Genomic DNA, 12,111 nt, shown 5'->3' with positions numbered 1-12,111 from the left:
AACAAGGATATTTAATTCCGATGGTAGCGAGCCCGAGGTGATATTCTTTTCTAGCGTTAGGTTTGTGTTCATGTTTAGATTGCACAAACACTCATATTCACAGTTTTATTTTAATAAACTGAGAGTCGGATGTCGTAATAAGTTGTATGATATTAAACTATAGTAATTCTAGATAAGTATCACAATAAAATTGGCAGAAATATTGAAACATTATGTTAGTTTCTCATGTAAATGACCCATCGTGCTTATACTTGAATAATGAGGAGATAATATGCACCTTTTTTTTCTTTGTTAATTATTGAGGAGATAATTCTAGGATGAGCAAATGGTATCGGGTACCGGTACCGAACTGGTACCGATACCGAATTTACCGAACCATACAGTACCGGGTATATTCGGTACGGATACCCACTTTTGGGGATTTTTGATATTGGTATTTTCGGTACCAGTTGGTACCAAGCTCATCCCTGGATAATTCTGATTATCATCGAATCCTGGCTATTGAGGCAGTTGAGAAACAAGGAAACGACCTGAAATTGTCGAATCCTTGGGTAACATAGGTCGCCCTATCTTGATTCAGCTTGGTTTTGCCGGTTTCAAGGGTCATATTTTCTGGTAGATGTTGAGGCGGCCGAAGGTGTGCGGCTACGAATTCATTTGATTTGGTCTTATTTGATCTATATATTAACTAATAATGTTACGCTTTTCTACCTGAATAATATCATTTGATCTTACATACATACATATATATTTTAATGAACATTGGGCAGGGATGAAAGGATTACGTGACGATGCTTATAGTAATCCCTTTTCCTTTCAGTTTTTTCAAAATTGCTTCCAGTCCGTTGATTCATCATTGAACTAGTTGTTACAGAATCAGCTCATCGGCGTTCAAGAACGTAATGGCCTCAGGATGATCGGATGAATCAAGGTTCAAGGTATGACAGTCTTGATGTCTTTACGCTTGATTTTCTGATTCTACGTTGTTTTTCTTGAATTGAATCTCTTTGTGTTCTTCGTGATTTGAATCCTTCATGTGTTTTGATTTGTTGTAGGCATGCTTATAAGGTGCTCGGTCAAATGCTTATAGTTTATTTTGATGTTATATTTTTACTATCTATTATAAAAAGTCGCATGATAAAACGTATTTTGTAATCCATTTATAAAAGTGTAAACATAAGTTTGCCTTCACAATGACTGAAAGAAGGAACCGAAAAAATAAAGTCTATATTACCCAAAAAGATATCCACGGTGCTTTACATAGATCAATAACCATAAAAACAAACACTGGTACCAGCTCCGATGATTCAGTCACAATACTGGTACGATGTCGACACTTGCTACAACTGACTATACCGAAAAAGTACTTTATCGGTTTTGAGCAAAATTTAGAACTAGACGTAGATAAAAATAAGCAAATCGCAACGATAAACTCAGAAAATTTTATAAAATGTCTTATCTTAAAAGTTATAATCGAAAAACAAAATATATTTAAAAAAATAATTAAAATATTTTAATATTATAATAACAATATAATATAATAGTTAAACAAATGAAGGCCACTGTTCATGGTAAGTCAAAATTCATAACATAACATAACATAACATAACATAACATAACATAACATAACATAACATAACATAACATAACAAAACATAACCTAACCTAACCTAACCTAACATAACATAACATAACATAACATAACATAACATAATATAATAGTTTTAATCGAAGATAACCAAGATTATTTATGGGGTCTTTTGAAAAATAGGAGAATAGTTTGCAAAAGTGGTTGTGTTGAAATAAGAGATAAGATCCAAGTATTTTGGCTTAGTTTTTTTCACAACGTGGTGAATATCTGAAAAGTTTCCTTCCAAATTCTTAATTAGATAGGGAGAGACGTGACACAGAGAGATAATTATTTATCAAGTAATATATGCATGTATGTGTAAATTAGGGTTGCAAACGAACCGAGTGGTTGGTGATGTATTGCAAAATACATACTTTTATCGTGTATAGTTTGTATATTTTATCGTTATTTTTAGTTTAGTTTAGGTTAGAATTGCGTGCTATTGATCTTTATTGCGTTTTCCAGGTCGTGATACACAAAAATGCTGGAATTGGAGCAAAACCGAGCTGAAATGTCAAATGTCAAGTCATGGTTCAATACACAAAAGTGTTAGAATAAATTGCAAGGATTTTGGAGAGTTAAACAAGCTTTTGGAAGCAACTTCCTGTGAAAAAGTCCCACTCGCGTAGCGCGAGGGGAACACATCAGGCTGTCGCGCTACACCACTGCCTAAACATTGACTTTTCGTTGACTGGGAAGCACTCGCGTAGCGCGAGAGAGAATCCTTTACCAGTCGCGCTACGCGACTGGTGTAACTGACACGCCTGATATGATGGTCGACTAGGGTTTCATATAAATTGAATATTTTATCATCAACAACAAGGAGATACGAATCAAGAACCCTAGGACGAAATTCTCAGCAGATTTTGAAGGTTTTCGAAGCGTTCGAGCGAACAAGAATCATAGGATCGAAGCACGGAGCGTAGGAAAGAAGATAACTCGGGTCTTACCTCCCGTTTTTCACTATTTTCACGTTTTGTCACTTTAACCATGAATTCTTGTTTTGAAACTGATTTGTTTTCGTTAGACATGATGTTTCTTGGCTAGATCTTCGTAACTGCCTAGACTAGATGATGGTTTGATTATTGTTTTGGATCTTTTAATGGTTTTCATTTGTTTGATTATGGATTGATTTTTAGAGTAACGTGTTCTAGAATTTTTGACTTGGTGCACATGCGTATTTACCTTTGATTGTGGATTACTTGCTGTTTCACATAGATCTTAGTGACGGTCTTTATCACAACATAGGTCTGTGTTGATTATTTGCATCCTTGCGGGTTCGGGTAATCTTTGGGTAAATCGGCCGATAGCCTTAGAAATAGTAACTAAAATATAATTAGAAGTAAGTATTCTGCTTAGCTTGTCGCTGAGAGGCTCGAGTTAGTTATTAGGTCGCAGTGCAATATATAGCTAAATTAGATTTTGAGAGAAGTCGAGGTTAGTTCCCTAATTGCAGTTGTGTCTAGTAAGCCAAATCAGAACCTAGAACTGCCTTAGATTATCGCGCTGAGAGGTAGATAGTCATATTAGGGCACTTTTAGAATCGTTAGAGGACTGAGAGGAAATCTAACAGTCGGTAATCATAACAGCCTTGTAGGGTTTCCTAGGTTTCTTCCTGAGAAGGGTCGGGAAGTCTTAGCATTGAAATACCTTAAGGTTTAGTATTTAACGATCCCGGCTCCATACAACAATAAACCCGTTAAAAGTCCATTCATTGTCAAACCGGATTCATGTCTAGGTAGTCTTTAATCTCATCTGAGTCAAAACCTTAGTTCTTCGTGCGTGCTTTAGTTAATTTTAATTTAATCACAATTTTAGGATTTTAGCAAAACCCCCCCCAAACACAATATTTGTTAGTCGTGTCAGTATTTAGTCGTAACTGAGTCGTTAACGTAATTCGTAGAGTCCTTGTGGGTTCGACATCCGGACTTACTTTTCTGTGCTAGAGTCGACCGGTACACTTGCCGGTGAGTAGTTTAGTCTGGTTTAGGAGTCTAGATTTTTATTACTTGAGTCGTAATTTAGGGTAATTTTAGTTTAATTAGTTGAACTACTTTTTCCACATCAAGTTTTTGGCGCCGTTGCCGGGGACTTCTTGGCAATTGCGTTAACTGCTTTGTTTGGATTTCAACTGATTTCGTTACGTGCTTTTTGTGTGTTTGTGAGTCGTAGGAGTCCAAGTACTTTTAGTGTCTTTTTCGTATTTCTTTGAGTCTTTTATTGGAGTTGACTTACTTGTTTTATTCTTGGTTTTGCAGTTCATGCCCCACACACGTTCGCAGGGACCAGTGAAGCCACCAATTGACAAGTCTTCCGTCTCCACACCAATCCCTCAGGTTCGAAAACCCCCAACTTCATCTTCAGCCCTTTCTGACTCTACACTTCCATCTAAACCACCGAACTTCGACTTTACCCCTAAGTCATCACCCCACAATTCCCCACCACCCTCCCGTCACCCTAGTCCACCACCAGTTCACCAAATGGCCGAAAACCAAACTGTCCACCAGCGTTCCACCGCGGGTTTTACCGCAAACTCACCCATCACCCTCCCTGAAATCACCAATGATAAGTCTTGGCAAATTCCTTCATACATCATGACTGCCATTAACAACTCTTGTCAGTTTCACGATCGTGATGATGAAGACGCGCCAGCACATATCAACCGTCTCACCCGTCTGTGTAGCACCTTCGGTATCGAAGGTGTGAATCTTGATGCCCGCTATCTCCAAGTCTTCCCCTTTTCGCTTGCTGGCCGCGCAGCCACCTGGCTTGATTCGCAGCCGGCAGGTACTTACACCACTTGGGCTGGACTTAGAGATGCCTTCCTTGCTAAGTATTTCCCACCTGCGAAGGCCTCCCGCCTTCGAGATCAGATCCATTCCTTCAGAATGGAGCCTGACGAACCTTATCACTTAGCATGGGAGAGGTTTCAAACATTGCTCTCGCGTTGTTCCCAACATGGACTGTCGGATTGGGCCTTAGTAGAAAAATTTTATAATGGTCTTACCCCTGAGTGCAAGGCCCGATTCGACACATCCGCAGGAGGCCACCTAATGGGAAAGAAAACTGTGGCTGACTGCAACGACCTCTTTGAGAGCTTCGCTCATGCTGATATAGATCATAGTGCTACCGGCAGGAATTCCAATCCTGTGGTTACCTCCTCATCCTCTCGAGGAGTGAATCAAGTCGTTTCAGACTCAAAGGTAATATCTCAGCTTGACTATATCACCAAAGAGTTGCTAGAAATTAAGAAGAAGGTAGATAGATGCGAGGTTTGTAGAGGGGGACATGACACCATTGATTGCCCAACCATCACACTAGAGCAGGTCGAGTATTTAGCGGGTCAAAATAGGGGTCCAACTAACCCGTTCAACAATAGTAACTCTAATTGGCGTGCTAATAATTATCGCTCCTCAGGTAACCCCCCTGGTTTTCCGTCAGGTCAATACCAAAGTAGGGGGCCAGGTTTTTATTCTAGTGGGGGGTCGGGTCAAACAGGTCAATTTGCTAGTTCAGGTTCAGGTGGTCAGTTTAGGGGTGAGGGGTCAAACCAAGAGGTTCAACCCAAGAGTGAGGGGTCAGGGGGTAGTTTGTCTAGGATAGAGGACCTTCTTTCCCAATTATTGGTTAAGGACCAAGCTACCCAACGTACCTTAGAGGACCACGCCACTCTCCTAAAGAACAATCATTCTAGTTTCCTAGACCTTCAAAGACAAGTTGGGGATATTGCACGCCAGTTGCAAGAACGACCTCCCGGTCACTTTTCGGGCAACACAAAGCCCAACCCATCTGGTTCTTTGAAGGCAATTTCAACCCGTAGTGGTAGGACCTTAGGAGAGGTAGTGAGACCCGAGACCGTAGAGATAGAAGAGGAAGAGCCTGTAGATGAAGAGATTGAGATGGAGGCGCCCGGTAAAGTGCAACCTAGGTTAATCCCAGCAAGTACCGCACACACCGGAGCGCCCTCGAGTGAGAAGAGTGTAGTAAAGAAACCCGTCCAAGTTGTTCCTTCACCGACTGTTGATATTTCCCGTGCTCCTTTTCCGTCCCGCCTTAGAAATCAAACCTATTCCAAAGAGTACGGAAAATTTTTAGAAATCTTCAAGCAGCTTAGGATAAACCTTCCGTTCATAGAAGCTCTCCAATCAATGCCTAAATATGCAAAATTCTTAAAAGACCTTTTAAAACGTAAGGATAGGTTAGGAGAGGTTTCCAACATCCCCCTTAGTGGAGGATGTTCAGCCGTAGTGTTGAACAAGGTTCCGGAAAAATTGACGGATCCGGGCCTTTTTACCATCCCGTGTTTGTTTGGGAGTGATACCGAGTGTAGGGCCCTAGCCGACCTAGGAGCGAGTATTAACTTGATGCCATATTCTATGTATGAGAGGTTAGGTCTAGGAGAGTTGTCACCTACACGCATGTCTTTGTCGCTAGCCGATAGGTCCGTCAAGTATCCACGAGGTATCATAGAAAACCTTCTAGTCAAAGTGGATAAGTTTGTCTTCCCGGTAGACTTCGTAGTTCTTGACATGGAAGCCGACGAAAAGGTTCCCATCATTCTAGGACGCCCATTCTTGTGTACCGCCAAGGCCATCATCGATGTCTTCGACGGGAAAATCACACTTCAAGTCGGCGAGGAGAGGGTGACTTTCGAGATAGCACGCTCCATGGAACACCCTAGTGGTTCCGATGATCTTAGTAGTCCCTGCCATTCGGTCTATTTCATAGAGTCTTTCTTATCATGTGTTGACCATTGCTTTGACTATATTAGTGGAGCCGACCTAGTTGAGAGTAGGATTGAGGAAGTAGTTGAGAAGGTAGAGGAGAGTGTTAGTGAGAGTAAAGAGGTAGACGAGGACGAGTGGGTTCCCGAAGTGCTAGAATTGAGTGAAATAAAGAGTGAAAGTGAGAGTACACCCGTAGAGAAGCCCGCCCCTTTAGAGCTTAGAGTCCTCCCGTCCCACTTAGAGTATGCTTTCCTAGGTGAGGGGTCCGAGTTTCCCGTCATTATTTCGTCTAAGTTAGAGGAGGGAGAAAAGGGTAGACTCTTAGAGGTGTTGAGAGTGAATAGGGAAGCTATTGCATGGCGCCTTTCGGATATCAAGGGCATAAGCCCCGCCTATTGCACCCACCGAATACTCATGGAAGATGACTATAAGCCGGTGGTGCAACCTCAAAGGCGCCTTAATCCGAACATGCAAGAGGTTGTTAAGAAAGAGGTTCTTAAGTTGTTAGATGCCGGGGTAATTTACCCCATTTCCGATTCACCATGGGTTAGCCCGACCCAAGTCGTCCCAAAAAAGGGTGGGATGACGGTGATCATGAATGAAAAGAACGAGTTAATCCCATCCCGTACCGTTACCGGTTGGCGTGTATGCATAGATTATCGAAAATTAAACGACGCCACCCGGAAAGATCACTTCCCCTTACCATTCATTGACCAAATGTTGGAGCGTCTAGCGGGTCAACAATTCTATTGTTTTCTCGATGGATTTTCGGGTTATTTTCAGATCCCCATCGCCCCGGAGGATCAAGATAAAACGACATTCACATGCCCTTACGGCACTTATGCGTATCGCCGCATGCCTTTCGGGTTATGCAACGCTCCGGCAACTTTCCAAAGGTGCATGGTAGCCATATTCCAAGACATGCTTGAGACCTCCATGGAAGTTTTCATGGATGACTTCTCGGTTTATGGCACCACTTTCGACCAATGCCTTTCCAACCTAGATAGGATGCTTAAGAGATGTATAGAGACGAACCTTATGTTGAATTGGGAGAAGTGTCACTTTATGGTGACGGAGGGAATAGTGCTAGGACACAAGGTGTCGAGAGAGGGAATAGAGGTGGATAGGGCCAAGATAGATACCATAAGTAGATTGCCTCCACCTACTAGTGTCAAGTCCGTTAGGAGTTTCCTAGGTCATGCGGGCTTTTATAGGCGGTTCATAAAGGATTTTTCCAAAATCACACGCCCGATGACTAGGCTTTTAGAGAAGGATGTACCTTTTGTCTTCGACAAGGAGTGCATCAAGGCGTTTGACTTCTTGAAAGAGAAACTCGTTAGTGCCCCAATACTTGTGTCGCCCGATTGGAGCTTACCCTTTGAGCTCATGTGTGACGCAAGTGATTATGCCGTAGGTGCGGTCCTAGGTCAAAGAGTCGATAAACATTTTCATCCGATTTACTACGCGAGCAAAACTCTGAACGATGCTCAAGAGAACTATACCACGACGGAAAAGGAACTCTTAGCCGTAGTGTTTGCGTTTGACAAGTTTCGCTCATATCTCGTGCTTTCTAAAACCACCGTGTTCACCGATCACTCCGCTTTGCGCTTTCTTTTCCAAAAGAAAGATGCGAAGCCACGTCTTATTAGGTGGATTCTTTTGCTCTCCGAGTTCGATATAGAAATTAAGGATAAAAAGGGAGCGGAAAATGTGGCCGCCGACCACTTGTCACGGTTAGAGGACCCTAAGAGAGAGGAAGTTCGTGAGGATACCATAGGAGATACCTTTCCTCACGAAACCATAGATTTTGTGAGTGCCGAGGTAGAGGGTTTGCCATGGTTTTCGGATTTGGCAAATTATTTGGCAACCAGAGATCTTGTGAGGGGTATGTCTTTCCAACAAAAGAAAAAGCTTCTTAGGGAGGCTAGGAAGTACATTTGGGATGATCCTTACCTCTTTAGGATAGGAGGAGATAGAGTGCTTAGGAGGTGTGTCGCTAAGGAGGAGGGTTTAGACATCCTTAGGCATGTGCATGAGTGTTTAACTGGGGGTCATCACGGAGCACATGTGACGGCACAAAAAGTTTTCGATAGTGGGTTTTATTGGCCGACGGTAGTTAAGGATGCCGTAGAGTTTGTTAGGACTTGTGATCGTTGCCAACGTACCGGCAACATCTCATCCAAGGATGAAATGCCTCAAAATCCAATCCAAGTATTGGAAGTCTTTGACGTTTGGGGCATTGATTTCATGGGACCTTTCCCGTCTTCTAGCGGGAATAGGTACATCCTCGTGGCCATTGACTACGTTTCTAAGTGGGTTGAAGCTCAAGCTTTGCCCACCAATGATGCCTGAGTGGTGGTGAGATTCCTCAAGAAGTTGTTTACACGTTTCGGGATACCTAAAGCTATAATAAGTGACCGTGGCACGCATTTTTGCAATTCCGCCATGGAAAAGGCACTTGCGCGTTACGGTGTCACTCATCGTCTTTCCACCGCGTATCACCCGCAAACTAGTGGCCAAGTAGAGAATGCAAACCGAGGGGTGAAGAGAATCCTTGAGAAAACGGTAGGAAAAAGTAGGAAGGATTGGTCGGAAAAGCTCGACGACGCTTTGTGGGCATTCCGCACCGCCTATAAGACACCGTTAGGCACCACACCCTTTATGATCGTATATGGCAAAGCTTGCCATCTCCCGGTTGAATTAGAACATAGGGCGTTGTGGGCGTTGAAAACCGTAAACCTTGACCTTACCGAAGCCGCAAGGAGGAGGTTCTTCCAAATTCACGAGTTGGAAGCTTTGAGGGATGCCGCATATGAAAGATCTTGGAGCATCAAGGAAAAATCAAAGGCATTGCATGATCGAAGGTTGCGAGGTTTGAAGGAGTTTAAGGTAGGTGATAAGGTACTCTTGTTCAACTCTCGTTTGAAATTGATAGCAGGTAAACTGAAATCGAGGTGGAATGGACCGTACGTGGTGAAACAAGTGTTTCCGTACGGCACGGTTGAGCTTTACGATGAAGTCGATAAGGGAGTTTGGAAGGTGAATGGCCACCGCCTGAAACATTACTTGGGAGGTCCAATTGATGCTACCGAAGAGGAAGAAATTCCTCTAGAGGACCCATCCACCTTCGCCGAACAATAATTGCGTAAGGTTTCGGTTGTAGAGTTTGTACCATTTGTAAATTGTGTATTTCGTGTATTCTTCGTAGTTTTTTTTGTTTTTGTGTCTTGTGTGTGTGTTTGAGAAATTTTGCAGGAAACGTGCCTTGAGGAGCTGGAAATTGGAAGAAAACGAGGTCTCAGGTAAGTCCCATACTTAGAAAAATTTTGGGATGGCTTGGGAATGGATTGGTAAAACTTAAAAAAAATTTCTAAGGCATAAAACCAAAAATTCCACGGAGCCTACTGTCCAAATTGCCCACTAGCGTAGCGCGACGGGTACCTCCCTCACGCTCGCGCTACGCGAAGCCTTGGGGGTTCATTTGCAGCTTGGAACCAGTTCCCTGTTGAACCTTTGGCCCTTTTCGCCTGAACCTACCGCTGGCGTAGCGCCAAACCTAAACCATGACCTCTAGCGCTACGCGACGGCTTTACTAAAATCGAAAAAAATATAACCCTAAACCACCAGCCCCAACATTCACTTCTCACACACCACCGACGACATACACCCCCCTTTCCCCTCCAAACCCTCGTCGACCAACCACCCTTACCTCCGGCCACCAACCACCCACCTCCTTTCCTGTCCAACATCTCCGGTCACGCACATCCGCTTCACCGGACCTCCACCACTTCACCTCCCACCTCTTTGGCCACCATCCACAGCCACCTCCGCCTTCACCGTTAACCCGTAACCACTACTTTCACCCACCTTCGGTTGACCGACACCACCCAGCTGCTCACCATCTTTGTCATTTTTCGATTAAGCTTCACCTCAGGTATGTGCTTCTGGCTTAATTTCTAGTCAATCGAGTCGCGTCCGTAGTGTCGAGTCTTTGTGTTTGTTTATTAGAATCATGGTATTTATGTCGAGTCTGTAGTAAGTAGTGAGTTGGGTAATGTCTATTGTGTTAGTGTCTTGTATGGGCTTGTCAAATGAGGCACGGGCGCGGGTGAAACGGGTTGGCTTGGCACGTTGATTGATTTGAGCGATGTGAGGTTGGGGGTTTAATAGTCATTACGGGTGGGGTGGTTTTGTCCGTGTCTTATTGAACATGCCCGTACACGCTAATATGTAAAGGATAGAATACAATTTAAGTGTGGGGATGTGACGCGCGTCTTGTCACAAAACTTCAAACTTTTTCTTCAAACATACGCGCGCCGCATCCATTGCTTCCACATTTTGGTATTGTATTACTTTCGGCACTTGGGATTGCTCGAGGGCGAGCAAGGTGCCGGAAGGGGGTAAATGTTGCGTCTTTTGCGTCAAGTTTGCGTCTTGTGAGTAGTCTAGTGTTGTCTTTAGTTTGTCGAGTCGTTTTAGAGTCTTGTCCAGTGTCAATTTGCGCAATGTACATCGCGTGACAATCGGATCACTTTGCTCGTACTCAATCTCCATTCGGGCATAGTTGATTTGGTTTTCGACCGATATGCGTAAAAGTCACTTGTATCGGATAATGGCCGCGAACGAAATGCTATACGGCCAGTGTTCGACTGTATATAAATATAAAAAAAAAAAAAAATTCCAAAAATAGTTTGTTATTACTGATGATCTGCTTGGTTTGTCTTGAATGTTAATTGTTTTGCAGATATGGCGAGCAGTGCGAGAGCAGGTCGCGCCAGGAAAAGGGCCGCGGGCCAGACTGCACCGGGACAGGATCCGGTAGTTGTCGAAACGCCAATCATTCAGATAGCACCCGATGATCCGAATCTACGAAAAATCACATATGATAAGTATAGTTTTATCCCGGATTGTAAGATGCACAGAGATGACCATCCGATCCTCAAGTTCGAAGAGGATACGTACGAATGGGATAAGTTCAATAAGTTTAAGAAAATGGGTTTGCTTCAGCATAGGATAATACACTGGGAATGGTTGGGTGAGATAGGAGCTGAGCAGGAGGTTAGAGATTTGTTAGGAGAGAGGTTAATAGCTGCGATGAACTGCATTGAGCCACAGTACGTAGAGCTTGTGCTAGAATTCCACAGTACGTGGTATCATAAGGAAGGTAAGTTTGAGCAGGGAAATGCGTTATCATTCAGTTCTGGTAGGAAGGTGTACGAGATGAACGTACCTCGGTTCGCGGTTATTTCGGGCTTATATACTGAGGATGAGGTTAGGAGGCCCGAGTTCTCGACCTGTCTGAGGGGTGCGTATGTGGAGAATAGGAGGTTTAGTGTGGGGAAAAGAGAGTTGAAGGCGTTCTGGGAGTCAATATCGGATACGAAGTTTGGCCAGACAAATCTGATTACTACGGTTAGGAATCCGATATATAGGTATGTGCTGAGGTTGTTGGCGACTACGTTGGTAGGTAGGAAATCAGGGGAGAATAAGGCCAACTGGATTGAGTTGTTTGTGTTGATGTGTAGGGTGCAGAGGCGAGAGTTTAACTTAGCCACCGTGTTGGTAGACTCGATTAGTCGAGGTAGGAGAGGTGGAAATAGAGCTAGGTTGGATATGGGCCCCTACATTACTAGGATTGCATCACATTTGGGGGTTTTAGATGTATATCGACCTGAGTTCTTACATAGGGGGCCGACTACTGCGATCTTTGGGTTAGAGGACCTGCAGAAGGCAGGAATAGCATCATGGAAGGCA

The 12,111-nt window shown here is 43.5% G+C and overlaps 1 protein-coding gene across 1 annotated transcript; it reads left to right on the top strand.

Annotated features, from left to right (window-relative positions):
- Positions 1-8,802: 8,802 nt before the first annotated feature.
- On the top strand, positions 8,803-9,498 carry LOC110914033. The gene has a single exon (XM_022158846.1). It carries the CDS (start codon positions 8,803-8,805, stop codon positions 9,496-9,498), a length of 696 nt encoding a protein of 231 aa, XP_022014538.1.
- Positions 9,499-12,111: the final 2,613 nt, after the last annotated feature.

Source organism: Helianthus annuus, chromosome 15 (assembly GCF_002127325.2).
Source record: "Helianthus annuus cultivar XRQ/B chromosome 15, HanXRQr2.0-SUNRISE, whole genome shotgun sequence".
Lineage (NCBI taxonomy): Eukaryota > Viridiplantae > Streptophyta > Magnoliopsida > Asterales > Asteraceae > Helianthus > Helianthus annuus.
This window is presented reverse-complemented; position numbering and strand designations above follow the sequence as displayed.

Excerpts from the sequence above, each read along its gene's own strand:
- LOC110914033 (XM_022158846.1), top strand. The coding sequence starts at position 8,803 with ATGGAAAAGGCACTTGCGCGTTACGGTGTCACTCATCGTCTTTCCACC.